The 19,093-nt window shown below is 43.1% G+C and overlaps 2 protein-coding genes and 1 long non-coding RNA gene across 5 annotated transcripts in view; all 3 read left to right on the top strand.

Annotated features, from left to right (window-relative positions):
* The first annotated feature begins 499 nt into the window (after positions 1-499).
* Positions 500-6,930, top strand: atp6ap2 (ATPase H+ transporting accessory protein 2). Its single transcript, XM_056289729.1, has 9 exons — positions 500-613; positions 1,853-1,983; positions 2,911-3,039; positions 3,261-3,356; positions 3,481-3,618; positions 5,252-5,305; positions 5,428-5,577; positions 5,664-5,783; positions 5,899-6,930. Exons 1-9 carry the CDS (start codon positions 538-540, stop codon positions 6,091-6,093), a joined length of 1,089 nt encoding a protein of 362 aa, XP_056145704.1. The 5' UTR covers positions 500-537; the 3' UTR covers positions 6,094-6,930.
* A 3,756-nt stretch (positions 6,931-10,686) lies between these two features.
* Positions 10,687-13,065, top strand: LOC130120836 (uncharacterized). The gene is made up of 3 exons (XR_008811011.1): positions 10,687-10,834; positions 11,764-11,853; positions 12,429-13,065. It is a non-coding gene; the product is annotated as an uncharacterized LOC130120836 (long non-coding RNA).
* A 2,413-nt stretch (positions 13,066-15,478) lies between these two features.
* senp7 (SUMO specific peptidase 7) overlaps positions 15,479-19,093 on the top strand; it is a 55,494-nt gene continuing 51,879 nt past the window's right edge. The window contains exons 1-2 of one of the 3 annotated variants that reach the window (XM_056289533.1): positions 15,488-15,618; positions 16,432-16,523. The gene's annotated coding sequence lies outside the window, so the exon portion shown is untranslated. Of the gene's footprint in view, positions 15,852-16,431; positions 16,524-19,093 lie in introns of all 3 variants that reach the window. The other 2 variants (XM_056289531.1, XM_056289532.1) reach the window with 2 other exon arrangements.

Below are 19,093 nucleotides of genomic sequence, written 5' to 3'. Positions count from 1 at the left end.
GGGCCTCGTTTTTCCCAGGACTGCAATGCTCCTTTCATTTCCAGCAGATTTTGTGGTCTGTAACACCTAAAAAAAATCATTTTCATATACTCTTTCTATGTTGACATTGTCTATCATCATTTTTGCTTGGGTGTTTTACAACATAATGTTTGTTTTGTTCAAATTTAATGATACATTTGTTAATGTCAAACCACCTTTATGATGCTCTCATTTCGCTTATGATCACAGAAGAGAAAATATTGGTGTCGTCCACAAATAGAACAAATTTCAGTATTTTGGATACTCTGCATATATCAGTTATGTACAGAATAAACTATTTCACATATCCATGCATGCTGATGTAAATTGTTGCCTGTTTCTTAAGTAGCTTCTCAACCAGTTTCAGCATACTGTAACAGTAGGTAGCGGTAATCCACTTTAAGGCTAGGGTTCCAACCACCATTAATACACAGAGCGAAGAAGAACCCTTCCCACAATCCTTTGCCGTGCTAGTGGGTGACGTACGGTCAGCTGATCTCGGGGTCTGCGGTGAGGAAGATGTCGCTGAAAAACAGTGGAAGGATGGAGGTCGTATTCGCTGTGGCGTTTGTTTTCTGTTTCGCTACCAAGGCGGGTGAGATTCCACAACGTTACGTGTCTAAAACCTGCACCTTTGACCGCGTCTTGTCCCGGACAAGGGCGTTTTAGCCGTTCCGCTCCCCGATCATACGCGGTTCCAGCGTTGAGGCTGAAGGCGGCGGTGGAAATAGGCGTTAGTTTGCTTCTACCACTCTCCGGACTTCAGCCAAGATGACTGAAAAATGTGGACGAATCGTAAAAACTGCGGTTGCAAACCTTGCGTGTGTGTACGGGTGTACTTAGTGTGTGTGTGTACGAGTGCGTACGTATGTGTTTTTTCTTCTTTCATTTGAAATGGTAAATCATCAAAACGGCACGTTTTAATAAAATGATAGCTTAATCCACGTACACTTGATTGCCCGAAATGGTCAGTTTGAGCAGTTGGCCGCGTTGTGCTGTGGCCGGTCTGAGTCAGTCAAGGGAGGCTCGTCATGTGACCTCCCTCAAGTTCCTGTTCGCGTTCATTCATTCCTCATCTCTGCTCTCTGTTACCGATCGACTTCACACCTAATTATCAGTTATTTACCAATTGCAAACACTTTTCCATTAATCGCCCTTTCAATGAATTAGTTACCAGTTTACTTCTGTCAAAGTCGGTGGTTGCTTGTAGTTAAAATGGGGCATTGTGACACTACTGACAGATGGATTACAGCCTCGCTCTCTAGTTGTCTTGCTCTCAGTAGCAACTGTGTAAAATCCCACAGCATGTGACTGAAATGAGCTCTTGGAGACCGCTATGTGTTGACAGCATAGACTGGTTGATAGGGAATCTCTATGTCGTTGTCACTTAATAAATGACCCGAATAATAACCGGTGCAGAATGATCCACTTATCACGTGTAAAGCTAACATTTTATAGGCTGAGAAAATGTAAGTAGTGTCGCAACCTGTCAATGGAATACGTTAATATTATCCCTGTGTCAAAATAATTATGCATATCACAAATATGTGATATGCATAATTGATGTGGCTTGATGCAAACATTGGATGTGGGTAAAATTGAAAATGGTTGCCTGAGTGAGTGAGAAAAAAAGGGGTAATACAGACTTTAGCAGTTGCGTAGGCCATACGCCTATGTAGTAATGCCAATAAAATCTGAAGGTTTATAATATTAAAACTCATAGCTGTTAAAAATAACTTGTGCTAGCAGAAAAAGTTGACTCTCCGTGTTTTTAAAATTTTGACATTATTATTCACTTCTTTCCCATTTATCTGTTCTTCTGGTTTTCCTCAAGGCGTTTGGGGGGACAACTTAACAGTGCTGCAAACTCCAGAGTTTGTGTCCTTCCAGAAAGGAGAATGGCCAATCTCCGGAGAGAAGATCCCTGACCTGGTGGCTCTAACTATGGGCTTCTCTATTCAGGAGGTGCTATATTATGTTATACATATGTGCATACTTGAGTTTTATTGCAAGTTGTTAAACAGGCATAATGCACATGAATCAATACATTTTAATTTTACCAGTGGGTGGTTCCTGTCTGTTTACATCAGGATTCATGAGTGCTAGCAGTCGCTCTGTTGCTAGCTGCTCACTGACAGTCCTTTAACAGTCTTTCTAGCTGCGCTGCAGACATTAAGATGGGTTGTTCTTAACAGCTTATCAAGTTTGTTGTAGTTATTAAACAAGCCAGCCATGAACTGCTTCAAGCATGATCAAATAAACTATTTTTTAGATATCCCTATTTATTATAAAGTAAGTGTTATTAAGGATATTCATTGGGTTTGTTATTTTTTTATGTATTACACATTATTCATTCATAAAAAAAGCAATTTTTTAGTTGCCTTTACAGTTTCACGGAAATTATGCATCATGCTACTGGCATTTTAAGCTGTAGTACATTTCCCTCCAAACACTGCGTAGTTGGCTTAATAACACTGACACTTTTTTTTCCATGTGTCATTTCTATCTTAGAGTAGAGAAATGACACATCATAAACTCCAGAAAATCTGAGACGGCTATGATTAATTTCTCTTCCACTTGTATGTATGGAATGATGGCAGTAAGAAATCCTTGTCTGTAATTGGTTGCAGCTTCAGTATGTCATCAATAATTTGCATAAATTTAACCTCAGCTCCACTTCAACTTGTCTCTCTGAGCATAGCATAGTGTTGCTCGTTGCTGCCATGGTGACGGGTGCTCCTCATCGCCAATGCACATCATGCCCCCCCCCCCCCCCGACAGTCATGAATATTTTTGTTTGACTGCAAGGGTTAGATTATCACCCATCTGATGCATCACCCTGAGGCATCTGATTATCTGATCTCACTTAAAAGTCTCGGCTTATTTGTACAGGATCTATCCTGGCCAGGTCTCCAAGCTGGGCCACTGTTCCAGCGTCCCAGAGCTAATGTGCTGGTGGTGGTGAGGGGGGTTGACAGCCTGGCTCTGCCCCAGAGCGTGGCCTCCTACCCAATGGAGAATGTAAGTAAGACTGGCTTGTGGACTCATGGTGTTAACATAGCGAAATACCCTGTCTGGGCTTTTAAATGTGGTGCATGAAATATTAGATGACAGCAAGTAGTCCTGTTGAGCGCTTCTTGTATTTCAAACATCGTTACTGCATGCATGATTGTAAAGACTACGATTTTATTTCACTACAAAGGATTTGTATCCATCTGCTGATGGCTCTTGTTCTCTCTCAGCCCGTGCCCTTCACTCTGGATAGTGTTGCAGAGACGGTCCACACTCTGTTTGCTGAGGACACCCCTGTGGTGCTGCAGCTGGCCCCAAGTGATGAGGTGTGTGAAATGGCACAGAGCCTAAAGAATGGTTGACATCCATCTTTGTGAGCCTGATGTGAAATCTGACATCAGTCCAAAAGTGTTTTTCTCTAACATCTTGCAACCTCTTTCCACCTTTCAGAGGCTCTATATGCTGGGCAAAGCCAATGCTGTGTTTGAGGACCTGCCAGTCACCCTGCAGCAGATCCGTGCTCGCCTGTCTCAAGATGGCTCTGTGCTCACCTCCCTGCCCCTCAACTCGCTCAGCCGCAACGTGGAGGTCAGCATATAACAGTTTCAGAGCTAATATTGGGTCATACCAAATCTGCTTGTTCACCACAACAACTTCAATAATGAAAAGCTAACCCATGAGGGTGCCTCCATAGCCGAATGTTTAGAGCAGGGGTGGGCAGTCTTATCCAGAAAGGGCCAGTGTGGGTGAAGGTTTTTGTTCCAACCAAGCAATTACATATCTGTGTCTCCTAATCAAGTTCCTCAGCAAAGACAACTGGTTAATTAGTGGGATCAGGTGTATAACTGCTTGGTTGGAACAAAAACCTTCACCCACACTGGCCCTTTCTGGATAAGATTGCCCACCCCTGGTTTAGAGTGTATGCCACATGGTTGTAACTGTCGCCGGTTTGAATTCAGCCAGCAACCTTTGTTGCATGTCGTACCCCCCTCTCCCCCGTTTCCTGTTTGCCTCCACTATCACTATCTGATAAAGGTATAAAAAAATACCAAAAAGAAAAAAACTACTCCATGAATAGATGAAGCACGAATTCTTTTTCAGTTGCTCATTTAATTAGTTACTGCCTGGTATGGTTTCCTGTGAAAAATTATTTGGGTTCATAGCGTTTTACATTCTCAGCAAAGCAGCTAAATGAGGAAGAAGGCAGGTAGTGGAAGACCTCTATCAACAGATAATACAACATGAACATCTGAATCCTATGTTAACCTTTGTTGGTTTTGCTTGCCGGTGGGAAAGTTGCTGACACAACAATACTGGTGACTCATTTATTTTGAATGCTTCTATGAAGTGAAGAGGGATCAAATAACTATTCAGTTCAAGTAACACTTTAGTAAGTTAAACAAAAATGATGATCCTCGGGATTCAGAATACTTTATTCATCCCAAAGGGGAAATTGGGTCCTATCACAGACACTCACACTCCAGTAAAGACAAACTAACGAGATACAATATAACAAGAAAATAGAAATAAATAGAAATAGAAGATAAAATAAGAAATGGGAATAAGAATAAAATATGTAAACGTGCACCATGCTCCAGCATATAACACCCTATCTACTGCAGCTTGAAACAAACAAACACCCGACAGGGTAAAACAAGTTGAAGGGCCAGTCTAATGACTATTGACTCAGTGTCTGACACTTTGAGGGAAGAGTTGTGAAGTTTGATGGTCACAGGCAGGAATGACCTCCTGTGGCGTTCTGTAGTGCATTTCGGCAGAACACTCCTGTGCCTGACCAGCACGTCATGGAGTGGGAGGGATACAGCCATGATGGCACATAACTTCAACAGCATTGCAGCTTTAAAGAGAAGCTATGTAAGAATTTTACCTGGATTTATGGTGTAATTCTCACAAGTATAAGAACCTTTAATGTAAATATTTGGTTTGCGGTCCCCTGTTCAGTACAAGTTTTTTTTCTGATTTGCAAAAATGGCAGATAATATGTGCTGGTAAGTCTGGCTCTTATTTAGTGAATACTGTCATTAATATGTCAAATAGTTTTACTGCATTTTTTGTGATTGTGTCCCTCAATTGATACAGTTACTATGCCCTATTTGTTTAAAGGTGTGTTTTCCTTCAAACAATAAAGTCTAGCTGGCAAAAGTAAGGTGGGTAATTGTCTGTTCTTCTGTCTTCACCTCTTTATCCTGTCTCTTCTCAGGCTGATTTGCTGTTCCTGTCTGAGGTTCAAGTGCTGCATGACATCACGGCCCTGGTAAGTTGTCTATGTGGGCAGAAATCAGAAGATATGTGATTCATTTATTTTTAAACTGTTTCTAAGGATGTGTTCATTAGTGTGTAACTTAAAACACTTGTGCTTTTCACCTCGTCATGTAGCTGCAGAGACACAGGCATCTAGCCAAGGACCACTCCCCGGACCTATACTCCTTGGAGCTGTCTGGCATGGAAGAGCTGCGTCTGCACTATGGCGCAGACTCTCCTCAGTACAGCGACGCTGCTTCCATTCTGGCCTCGATTCTACAGAAGGTAAAGATTGGTCTGATCAACCAAAACTCATTGCATATGAATGTAAACCTCTGTTAATACCTGTGTTTGGCTGCTCTGCTTTTCAGTTTGGAGAGGATATGTACAGTCTGTATGGTAACAGTTCAGTTGTGGAGGTTGTCACCGTGAAGAGCTTTGAGTCCCCCTTGACCAGGAAGTCCCGATCCATCCTCGAATCCAAACAGATTGTAAGTCTCTAGCTGGTCTGCTTTTCAGTTTTTCACCTTACTGATGACTTAAGCAATATGCAACCGTTCTGCTCTTGTTGCCGTCCTCCACATGTTTCTCTGTGCTCTTCTTCAGAGTAACCCTGACAGCCCATATAACCTGGCCTACAAGTACAACTTCCACTATTCTGTGATCTTCAACATTGTGCTGTGGTTGATGATTGCTCTGGCCCTTGCCGTCATCGCCATTGCATACAACCTATGGAACATGGACCCGGGCTATGACAGCATCATCTATAGGATGACTAATCAGAAGATCCGGATGGACTGATTCACGTCTTTCGTCACTCCAACCGTCCAATTAGATTCCCCACTTGTGAATGTTTGTTGTTCTGTGTGGTTTCCCTTTTAAGTAAGAAAAGTGAAAAAAAATGTGGGTGATGGAGGGTAGGAAGACCAATGATCGAATTCCTCTGGTCCCTACTTTACACCTGACATATTTAAGAAAAAAAAAAACCATAAGTGATTAGTATCATTACAAAATGTGTATTTTTTTAACACTTAAAGGGCACTAGGAGATGGCTGGCATTGTCAGTACCAGAGGGGCACAAAAACTGGGGGCTAAAGCTGCTCTGCAGTTTAGTGAGTTAGCAAGGTTAATATTTCATAATTCGGACCGGCGCATGACGATATTGCTGTCTTGGTTCAAGGTGTATTTCTCCTAAAATTCCACCCTTCAGTCACATTGCTTAGACCATTCCTCGACCTAATTTCTCACCGGTCATGTTGTTGTTGTTGTTTTTTTTGGTTTTTTTTTCTCCCAGTGATTGTATTTTTGTGTGTGTAAGTGGTGATCAATGTAATGCTCTGAGAAAGAAAGAAAAATGTATGTGTGGTTGTTGTGTTTGTCTTGCTACATGAAACTGTTTTAAGTTAAATAAATCTGTGTATATACTGGAAATAGAAATACAATTGTATGAGAAACTGCTGTATTGTTATTGTGAGAAGACTTGTATGATGTTTATGCCAGGACGGTTGCGCCTTCCATGGATTCTTAATGATAAATACATGTCGATTGGAATAAAACATGATAAGATGTTTTGCTGATCGGATTGGACTGTCAAATAATACTATGATAAAACCTGCAAAATGCAGAATAAATTATTGAAACGGATCAGTTTTTTTTTGGCTGGCAGTCATGACGTCGGCGTCAGGGCCCTGCGCCTTATACTGACGCACACAGCACTCCTTCCACTTGGAAAAAGGAAAGGAGGAGCAGTGATTAAGAGGGAAGGAAAGGAGGTATGGCAGAAAAGGCGGGAGGAAGACCAGAAAGGAAGGGGGTATTACAAGATATAAAAATCTGTCATAACAAAGAATTATAAAGAAAGGAACAGAAGGGAGGAGATCATCGTAACTAAACTAAGATTGGATCACACAGGAGTAAACGGCACTTAGTTTATAATGGGGGTAAGGGACACTGGTAAGTGTGAGGTTATCGCTCCAGATAGCCATTTTAAGTTTAGCACGGCAGCTAAATGGATACAGTTGCCAAGCTGCTCGCCACCTTGGAGCGAGGTGACTCCGCCAGCCTGCGCCCCTGCAGAAACACAACACACACCAGGTCTGCCCCGCGTGTCCCGGGCCGCCAACAACCATGCGTTCGCTTCACGGCTAAGAGCTTCCACCGAAGACTAGCCCGCCACGCTAGCCTCTCGAATAAGGACCCTATTCTCACCTGCCCCACCTCCGAGGAACCCCAGCTCGGTGCGGTTGAGGAGGACGGAGAATCAGAGGGCGAACAGCCTCCGCCTAGCGTGCATGTAAGCGTGCCGCGGAGACTGGGAATCATGTCTCATGAGCACTCTCACACACACACACACACACACACACACACACACACACACACACACACAGAGAAAAAAAATCATTTATTGACGCATCCGAGCACACGGCTGAGGGCGCAGTATTGCTTTTTTTTTCCAAAAGGGAAAACGATAAAGACAAAGTTGCAAAACAAAGTATTTCCCCCCTATAACACCACCAGAAGGGGCCAATGCCCTAGGCTGTTTCACCCCAGGGCAGCTGTAGCAAGTCTACCAGTTCGCGCATGCGCAGTAGCACCCAGGTGTACCGACCACTGTCAGCCGCTAAGAGCGAGCGTCGTACAGTTAAAAGAGGTTCCGAGAGATCGCGTAGAGCAGACAGAGCTTCACTCACTCGCCTGTCTTTACGGATAGAGTTGGAAAACATGCACGGCGTCAAAATGGGTGTTGAAGACACTGGTCAGGGGCTACAGACTTCATTTCGCCACGGCGCCTCCTCGTTTCAATGGCGTCATTGCTTCCCGTGCTGAGGGAGTCAGCCCGGTGTGTGACAGGAAGAAATATCTGCCTCGTTAAACAAAAACGCCATACGAATAGTGCCACACGAGCAGTGGCTAGAGGGTCTCTATTCGAGGTGTTTCCTGGTCCCAAAGAAGGGGAGAATGGAATTCGTCCCGTTCGGGGCCTACAGTGGTGCTTTAAAGTTTGTGAACCCTTTAGAATTTTCTATATTTCTGCATAAATATGACATAAAAATCATCAGATTTTCACACAAGTCCTAAAAGTAGATGGAGAATGCGAACCTTTGCTTTCAGTATCTGGTGTGACCCCCCTCACCCCCCACCCCCTTGTGCAGCAATAACTGCAAACGTTTCTGGTAACTGTTGATCAGTCGTGCACATCGGCTTGGAGGAATTTAAGCCCATTCCTCTGTACAGAACAGCTTCCACTCTGGGATGTTGGTGGGTTTCCTCACATGAACTGCTCGCTTCAGGTCCTTCTACAGCATTTTGATTGGATTAAGGTCAGGACTTCAGGGATATATACCAAGTCCAGTTGCACTTGATTCAACTCCTTTGGACTAACTTTATTCTTCTTTAACCATTCTTTGGTAGAACGACTTATGTGCTTAGGGTCATATTCTTGCTGCATGATCCATGTTCTCTTGAGATTCGGTTCACGGACAGATGTCCTGACATTTTCATTAAGAATTTGCTGGTATAATTCAGAATTTATTGTTCAGTGGTAGAGCACAGGAAATTCCCTTTCAATGTTCAGTTGGGGCAATTGTGTCCTTTCTACAGGACCTGATTGACAAGAAGAAGGCGTTTTCTACTGTCAAGGTTTACTTGGCTGCTATTTCCGCTTACCATGTCGGTTTTGATGGTAAGCCGACAGGCCAGCATCCCCTTGTTTCTTGGTTTATGAAGGGTGCACGGAAACTGTTACCCAGCTCTAAGCCTATGTCACCCTCCTGGGATTTGACTGTAGTTCTGGAGGCCCTCACCAGTCATCCCTTTGAGCCACTGAAACACATAGACATGAAAATGTTGTCTCTTAAGGTGGCTTTGTTGTTGGATTTGGCTACCGTTAAGCGTGTGAATGATATTCACGCTCTGTCTGTGCATTCTGCTTGTATGCAGTTCACCCCTGGGAACCTTGGAGTGACCCTGAAGCTTGATCCTGCTTTCGTCCCTAAAGTGGTCAATTCATGCTTGCCAGTGGACCTGACAGCTTTTCAGCTGCCTCCTCAGAGCTCTGTGGTGCGGCAGCGGCTGCATATGTTGTGCCCAGTTCGCCGTTTACACACTTATGTGGAGAGAACAAGGGCCTTCAGGAAAGGGATCAGTTGTTTGTGTCCTGGGCTAAGCCCCACAGGGGCAAGCCCATCACCAAGCAAATACTTTCTCACTGGATAGTGGATACTATCACACTGTTTAGAGGGGTCTCTATCCAGGATATCTGTGCGGCAGCTACTTGGTCATCGCCCCTCACATTTGCAAGGTTTTATAAGTCGAAAGTTACATCTTCAAGCCTTGTTCATGCTGTCCTGAGTGTGGGTTCCTCAGTGGACCTGCCTCATCCACACACTTCTTCGTGGGAGGGGGGGGGGCTGGTGGTCAGTCATTGAGATAAGCTTGTCTGTCAATACGGGAGTCTCCATATCCCATAGTGAGACATCGAAATGAATGCTATGAAAGAGAACTTTAGGTTACTTCCGTAACCCCGGTTCTCTGGGTAGCATGAGTGAGATGTCTCATCAGACCGCCCTTCTTGCTGCTGGGGTGTAGCGAGTAGAGGTGTGCTTGTTTTTTTTTTAATAAATTTATTTCTGATTTTTCCCTTTGTTCTCCCAATTTAGTGGCCAATCGATCCCTATTTTAATTCAAACACCCACCCTCGTACTGCACGCGTTCGCCAACTGCATCTCTCTGGCCGGCAGTCTCGAAGGAGACCGCCTCCCCACTTTCGTGACAAGGCGACTCCAGGCCGAACCACTGTTTTTTCCGACACACACAGAGACGCATTCACGTGACGAACACAAGCCGACTCCGCTCCCCTCCCGAAGACAGCGTTGCCAATGATTGCTGCTTCATCAGGTCCGGCCAGAGGTGTGCTTGTTTTGAATGATGAGTGATGCTGCGTCAGTCATATAAGGAAGGTACCATTATGCCTGCCAGCCAATCAGGGCAGGCATAATGGTACAAGCGCTTCTGTGACTACACGAGGGGGCATATCCCATAGTGAGGCATCGCACTCATGCTACTTAGAGAACCGGGGTTACGAAAGTAACTTAAAGTTTTCTGTTCTTCCAAGTAGTTAATCATGTTCACTTGTTGTTCCAGTTATGGGGGTGGGTGGGGGGTGGAATACCTGGAACAAAAGATTAATGTAAGGAAGTACCCGGCAGAATAGAAAACCAGCAGTATTGGTTGTATCTGAGGACGTGATTGAGATCCACTGGCGCAACTCAGTATGTTGACGGGCTGCTCGGGTCATGACTGTGGTCATAATGAATTGTGCAACATCTCTCAAAGCCAATCAGAATGCAGAGAGACAACTTTTTAAATCCCTCCCCTAGCGCTATATTCTTCACGTGACACGCGAGACGCTTGCACAAGTACTCCCGCTTTACTTCCTGTCCCGTGTTTTGCGAGGAGTGCGGGGGCAACGACTGGACGGGGATTATCCACGAACAAATAATAACGAATCATAACAAAACGATGGTCTGACTGTTGATCAAAGGTAGGCTTTATTTTATTTATGTATTGGTCTTTCAGTACGGAGCCCCTGAGTGGTCCCGTAAAAAAAAAAAAAAAAAAATGTGTAGTGCGTTCGCTGGTTTTGCTGGTTGTGCTACGTTGTACTGCAACGAGCGAACGATTTACTACAACGGGCACTCGGGGGCTTCGTATTTCACTGTGTTAAAAAGCTTAACTGACCACGCCCACGGAGGGGGGCAGTTTGTGTCTTTCTCTGAATGAATATATAATAGAATATAATAGAATAACTTTATTTTTTAGAAAGGAACTTTGTACGTTTAAAGCTGATGAATAAAATACGCTGATAAATTGCACTAATATATAGTATGCTTTCTAGTAGTTCACTTAATATAACTATTGCGCGTAAATCACAATTGTACTAATATATTAGACTAACATACTAATACTATTATACTTTTCTACAAAAAAATGATACTAATGTACAATACTACTCATACGCCAAGTAAGGTATGGCTGTATGGTAGTATTGCTCACACACAAGAGGAATCCTATATGTAAAATTTAGATAAAATAAAAAAAATGCATGCGGAGGAATGCAATATTTGGAGTAAAACATTTTATATTTCAAGGTGATGTCATGAGGATGATGAGTGAGATATAAATCCTACCCTTACTCACAAATGTCATACCTGTGGATGGCAGAAGTGCTGTTACTGTAATTAAAGGGAGATTTCACCCCAAATGCCGAACACTAAAACTTGTCTTTTTAAAAGGTCTTTTGATTTAATGTTATTTCCACAAACCCTACTAACTGTTTTTAGAATTAAAATAAATTTACTAACCATTGAGTTTTCTTTCCCATAGTGTTCCACTGACCTCTACAGAGGCAACTGACAATGCTGAATTTGTATTCATTTATCACTAATTTGCTTGTCTGTGTACATCCTATAGCTAGCATCTATGTGGTGAGGAAGATCCGGGCTTCCGTTGCTGAGGGCGAGCAATTGGAAAAGCCAGTCTTAACACCATGTAGTGCTTTAGGTAAGCGCGATCCTTGATTTTAAACAATCCAGCAACTGAAAGAAATGCTCTTAACTGAAAGCCTAAAGCCATCTGTGCTCTGATGGACAAACTGTTTTATATCATCCCTGGAGTTAAGGTTTCATCTGCAATGCAAGCAGCTTATTGACTTAAGTCTTGAGAGAATAGTAGACATTTGTAAATATTACCTGCATCCCATGTTACTTCATTTGACTTCTGATTCTGTCTTTCTTGCAAAACATGTAATGTAAATGCACTGTAAATAGTTAGCTTCTAGATGATCTTGCTGTTATCCGTTGAAGAATGCTGTACGTCATACACATGATGGAAGCTAGACTGGTAAACCCTTTGTATTCAGGTTGTATTCTGGCTGTATTTATAGACAGTAAACTGCTCAGTCCAAGAGACTAGAGGCTAGATGGATGAGAAGTCTTTGTTCTAAAATTACCAGACCATTATGTCATCTAAGAAAGCCATGAGATTAGAGGTTAAAAAAGTATGTGCATGGATGAACTGACAATGTGCAGACGTCCTACATGTTACTGAGTCACATGTGTTTCCATTTTTCTATGAAGCTGAAAGAAGAGAGCAGCACGGGTCAAGCGGTAATTCAAAAGCAACCATCATGGTCCCCGGAGCTGATGATGAAGACATCAGTAAGACAGCAGTCCCAGGGCCGTCCACAGAGACAGCTGTGCAGAAGTGCGGCTCCTGAGCTTAAAGATGACACTGGATAACAGGACAAGGCAAACCAATAATGACAAATGCTAGCCTTTGAAATTAATTATTTGTTTTATACGGTTATTGGCTAAAATACGTGTCGATTGGAGCAGAATCCCTCCCGCATACGCATAACCATACACATACTCACATCGGTGATTAACAAAAAGTGTTTTAAAGTTTACTGCGGTTGTTTAGAAATCCGAAAACTAATTCGTTGATGTTGTGACTACCGACATTGATCTTGATTGGTGGCACAGAATAATGTTATTCCCCAGCTCTCATCCTTGTCCAGTGTCTATACCATAGTCAGTGGTCTGTATTCAGTACCAGACCACAGGCTCACATTCACTGTCTGCAGTGCTTGATGGCCTGCTCACCAACCCCTCTCTCCAGGGCATGAGCAGGCCTGATGTCTCCCCGCTGCAGTAACTTTGTCAGACATTGTCAAAAAATGATAATAAAAATATATTAAAAAAACACATATTGAAACCTGACCATTTTGATTGTGTGATATGGAATGTATTGGGACACCATGTCATCTCAAAGACATGACATTGAGAATATATTCGTCTTCAAAGATAACCAATGGGAGGCGGCACGGTGGCGCAGTGGTTAGCGCGGTCGCCTCACAGCAAGAAGGTGCTGGGTTCGTGCCCCGCGGTAGTTCAACCTTGGGGGTCGCCCCGGGTCATCTTCTGTGTGGAGTTTGCATGTTATCCCCGTGTCTGCGTGGGTTTCCTCCGGGTGCTCCGGTTTCCTCCCACAATCCAAAGACATGTAGGTCAGGTGAATCGGCTGTACTAAATTGTCTCGGTGTGTGTGTGTGTGTGTGTGTGTGTGTATGTGTGGGCCCTGTGATGGACTGGCGGCCTGTCCAGGGTGTCTCCCCGCCTACAGCCCAATGACTGGTGAGGGAGACCTGAGCTCGCGTCCTGGCTGCAACGATTCCCGGCTGCCCCCTGAATTCGTTACAATATTAAAAATAAATGAAAAAATTAGCTTCTATGCACCGTATGAATTGACTTTGTGCACTGCCTGTTGTCCTATCGGACCTGAACCTAGTTTTTTTTGTTTTTGCCACTTAGTGGCGCTGTCGCCTCTTGCCTAGATCCTTGCTTGTGTTGTGTTAACTCTCAGATGTACGTCGCCCTGGATAAAAGCTTCTGCTGAATGAAATTGTAACATGATGGCCGTAACAAGAGAGGACGGGATTTTCCAGGATCCACATGATGTCGGAAAGTTTGTAGGGGAAAATCTTGGAGATGTCCAATCGATCGGGATAGCAAGAAGTGGGATGGTTATCACTGATTGTTTATCAAGGCGTCAGAGATTAAGGTGTCACACAAGTCACACAGATACCTTCTAAATAACTCGAAGAAGGGAATGGTAAGTGGCGTGCCGCTGTCAGTAGAGGTTGAGTCATTTCGGGATGTTGCAGGTTTGTGTGCGGCAAGAAGAATGACGAGAAGGTGAGAAGGGGGATAGTAAGTCTGTGTGTTTGACTTGGTGCAAGTTCAATAATTCAGGTAAGAAAATCAAAGAAGGTTGAATCAGTTCATCTGGATAAAACGTATTTGTCAATAAACGTGTTATCCAAATGAACTGATTCAAACTTCTCTGATCTGTGTGTTTGACCTCTTGAAGGGGAACTGCCGGGAAGAGGCCCTGTGAGGGCCTGGCGGCCTGGTGTCTCCCTGCGTGCTGCCCACTGACTGCTAGGATAGACATCCCCACAACCCTGAGAGCAGAATTAGTGGTTTGGATAATGGATGGATGGATGGATTGCCGGGAAGAATGTACCTTGATTATATGAGTTACAGGGTGAGGCCATATGAGAGAGCTCCTCTCAGATGTTTTTGTTGTCAAGAATATGAACATTTTGCTACAGTATGTAATGGAATCAGAAAATGTGGGAGATGTGGGAGGACAACCGCAATGTGGAACATTGTAAAGTTGAGAAAGCGCAAGAAAAGTACCGGCACTGCAAGGGAAATCATGATACGGGGTCAGTACAGTGTCAAAAAAGAATTAAGGAAGAGAAGGTGAATAAGATGAGAGCAGAAAAGGGATTACATTATGCTGAAACTGCTATAAGAACAGAGAGAAACAATGAGAATGATGTGAGACAAGAACCTAAGGATGACAAGTCAGTCAAAAAGCACACCGAGTTTTGCTTTTGTAAGGACCAGATGAAGTTTTGGCCCTTTTGGCAATTGTAATTAACTGTACTGCTGGAGTAGAAAGAAACCGGAGAGAATTGACATACTTGTAGATGCAGCAAGGACACTTCTGGGTGTTGTAGGAGTTTCTGGAGAAGGTGTGCAACAGCTGCTGAGAGAGGCTTTTAATCCCTCTTAGAGAGGTGAGAAATAACCGGTTTAATTGAGAAGACATGAATTTTTTTTTAAGTAGACATTGTGAGCCACTCTCCGTTCCAGTTGGTGGCGGTAGTGCATCAAATCTGTGTTTGCCGAGCGCCAAAACCCTTAAAAAAAAAAGAAAAAAGATAACGCAGAGGGAAGCGGAGCTCGAGTTTCCGGTGGGGCTCGGGCAGTGACTGTGACGAGTATTTTCAGTGAGAATAAGTCTACATTTGGATACGATCTGGATACTATTAGGTCCTCCACCAATGTGAAAGGAATGAAAACTCTACATCTATACTCATCTGTGGTCTCATAATATTGAGTTAGTGTTTGTGGCATCTTTATAATATGCATTCCCTCCCTTGCTGGCAAGTGTTTTAATTGCATTTGGTCATGTATGTATGTATATCTGTGTATAAATGCCTTTTGTAATGTTTTGTAATTGCAAAATAATTTTTTTTTAAAATTTTTTTTGAAAAAAACAAAACAAGTCTACTTCCGGTGTTTATCGGATGTCCCGAATAAACCAGGAAACCTCTTTTGAAAACACGGACAGCCCAACGACGTGTTTTAATTATGATTTTAGGGTACTCGTGGGTGCTTCTAAAGAGAAACCAGAAATTCTCTGCAGGTTATTCTACGTTTCTTTTTTAATCACAACCGAAGCCCGAGCCCTTGGGTAAGCGTCCCTCTTATTTAAGCTGTGGCTAAGCTAATGTAGCTAGCCCCGGTTCATCACTCTTCTGCCGTGTCTTTTGTTAACACTAGATGGAAGTTAACGGTAACCCTAAATGTAGTCGCGGAAGTGATGTACGATACTGGTTATAAATGCAAGTGCCAGAGGTTTGGAGCTTCATCCTAAACATCGACATCGGAGACAAAGAATGGTCTTCATCCAGCTCAGTATTACAGGTTAGCCGCAGACCAGGTCGTCCTTGTAGTCTTGTGTTCAGTCTTCAAGAAAGGCCTTAAAACGTTCCACTTCCAGGCCTACTTTAATCCTTAAGTGGTCTCTAAGCAAGACTTGTAAACACGTAGCGGGGAAACACAAATCATCTGATACTACTATTGGTGTCGGCAGTTACTATTGTGGCCTTATTTTAACACCATTATCAACTGACATGCATCAAGACATTAATACTGCTATGTTTCAATGTAAATCTACCTTGTATTATGATTTTCCTGCTCACCACCTCTTGATAGGAGCGCGTACAGTAAATACACTCCACGTGACATGCACTCTCAGCTATGATATGATTACTATATTAGCAAATGTACTGCTGGTTTTACTTCATGTAGTGCTACTGTGTGATTACTGTTTGGCAAATGTTCTGCTACAAATACTTACTATTATACTATATGATTATTTAGTAAATGCTCTACTACTTCATATAGTACTAGTTTGATATGAATACTATGTATCAAAAGTGCTACCAATGTACCACTAAGATAAAATTACTATGTAACAAATGTACTACTATTACTGTCACAGAAAGTTTAATCAGTTCTTCTGGACACAGCGTTTATTGAGAGAAACGTTTCATCACTCATCTAAGTGACCTCTTCAATCTCAACTGACTGCAGGTATCCTACTACTACTACTACTACTACTTTCAGCTGCTCCCGTTATGGGTCGCCATGATGGATCATCCATTTCCATCTCTTCCTGTCTTCTGCATCTTCCTCTGTCACGCCAGCCACCTGCATGTGCTCCCTCACCACATCCATAAACCTCCTCTTTTGCCTTCCTCTTTCCCTCTTCAGCCTCCTACAGACTGTGCGATTTGGGCCGTCTCAGACGAAAGATGACTAAACTTGTTGATATCTTTGGTCATGGCTCTAAAACGGTGGTCCTACGTCGCGCTGTGAGACAGGTTCAAAGATGGCCGTTATTATAGTCTTGCGACCAAAGATAACCTGGGACAAAAGTCTGACAATGTCAGAAATTTAGGATGACCATCTCACAATGTGACTGCTGCTACGACCTACGTCTACTAACCAACCAATAGAAATGCAGCACAAAATGATGCACTGATCAATGCGACACAGAATCTTTACTGGCGCTAAACACAAACAAACAGACAGTTAGCATCTGTGACCCAAATGCGATGGATTCAACAAAACGAGCAAACAAAATGAGCAACAAAATGAGCAAAACAAGCTGCGGCGACTATTGAAAGGACTCAATTCCTGCTTGGCGTAATGTTGCTGTACCAGCGGCGTAGATTGATTACGCATGCTGATGCAGCATGCATGCTGGTGACGGTTTTATGGACTTGTGTCGTAGCCTGCGATTAAATAGGTGTTATCGTACAGTCTACATACATCAAACTTGATGTCCTACCCAAGTTTATTAGATCTATATCGCACAGTGTGGCTTGCAGTAAACTTATAGGCTTGCTAAAATCGCACAGTCTGTAGGAGGCTTTCCCTGGCAACTCCATGTTCAGCATCCTTGTCTTGATGCATGCTCAATAATCCAGGTAAGAAAATCAAAGAAGGTTGAATCAGTTCATCTGGATACAACTTTTATTGACAGACACCTTTCATCACTTTGACCTCTTCAGTCTAAACTGACTGCAGGTATCCCAACCCCTTATAAACAATGCAGTTGCAGTTGCATAACGACCGAACTCAATGACCAGTTTCACATGCAAATATGGGTGTGACCATTCGCTAGAGTTTCAATGGCCATGTGTGCTATTCACAGAGGATTTGGGAATGTTTGCAATCACAGCATTGTAAGGTGGTGACAAGATTCATAACGACTGAAACTGGACCTGTTTCATATACAAATATAGGTGTGACCATTAACTACAGTTGCAATGGCCTAGTGTATTATTTAAAGAGGATTTGGGAGTGTTTGCAATAACATCATTGTAAGTTGAAGACAGATGTTCCCCTAGCCTCTTAGAGTACATCTTTCAGAATTGTACACATGGCCATTGTGGTCACACCCATATTTGCATATGAAACTGGTCGTTGATTTCGGTCATTATGCAACTACTGTTTATAAGGGGTGGGGATACCTGCAGTCAGTTTAGACTGAAGAGGTCACTTAGTTGAGTGATGAAACATATCTGTCAATAAACGTTGTATCCAGATGAACTGGTTCAACCTTCTTTGATTCAGCATCCTTCTCCCAGTATACCCAGCATCTCTCCTCTGCACATGTCCAAACCATCTCAATCTTGCCTCTCATGCTTTGTCTCCAAACTGTCCAACATGAGCTGTCCCTGTAATATGTGCATTCCTAGTCCTGTTCTTCTTCGTCACTCCCAACGAAAATCTTAGCATCTTCAACTCTGACACCTCCAGCTTCGCCTCCTGTCTTTTTGTCAGCGTCAGCGTCTCTAAACCATACAACACAGCTCAGGGGTTGCTAACCATGTGCCATGGAGAGCCATGTGTATGCAGGTTTTCATTTCAGCCGGACTCCACACCAGGTGATTTCACTGATTAGCAACCCTTCAACCAAAGAGGAAGAATGTATCAGTGAAATCACCTTTTGTGGCATCGAGTTGGAGTGAAAACCTGCATACATGTGGCTCTTCATGGCTCGTGGTTAGCCACTGCTGACGTAGCTGGTCTCTACCGTCTTGTAAACCTTCCCTTTAACTCTTGCTGGTACCCTTCTGTCACAAATAACTCCTGACACTCTTCTCCACCCACTCTACCCTGCCTGCACTCTGTTCTTCACCTCTCTTCCGCACTCCCCGTTATTGAACAGTTTACCCCAAGCATTTAAATTCATATGCCTTTGTCACCTCTACGCCTTGCATCCTTACCATTCTGCTGTCCTCCCTCTTGTTCATGCATATGTATTCCGTCTTGCTCCTATTGACTTTCATTCCTCTTCTCTCTAGTGCATACTATGGTTATCATTGAATATTCCAAATTCGAATATATAACCGATTTATGAAAAAAAGACATTTGAGTGAAAATTAATATTCATTTATAAAAAAGAAAAAGAAAAAGAGGACTACTGCGGCTGTCTGCCTCGTGAATTCTCGTGAGGGCCTTGGCCGCTACACTGAATACGCTTACAGACAGGAGTCACACAACTCCACTTCATTGGTTGAAAGTGAAATTTAGGTCAAGTTGAAGTGAGCGAATAATTCAACAATAACCATGTGGTAAAGATGGCAGTGAGT

The sequence above is a fragment of the Lampris incognitus genome, chromosome 11, assembly GCF_029633865.1.
Source record: "Lampris incognitus isolate fLamInc1 chromosome 11, fLamInc1.hap2, whole genome shotgun sequence".
Classification (NCBI taxonomy): Eukaryota; Metazoa; Chordata; class Actinopteri; order Lampriformes; family Lampridae; genus Lampris; species Lampris incognitus.
The sequence above is the reverse complement of the archived record's forward strand: the minus strand, read 5'-3'. Positions and strand labels throughout refer to the sequence as shown.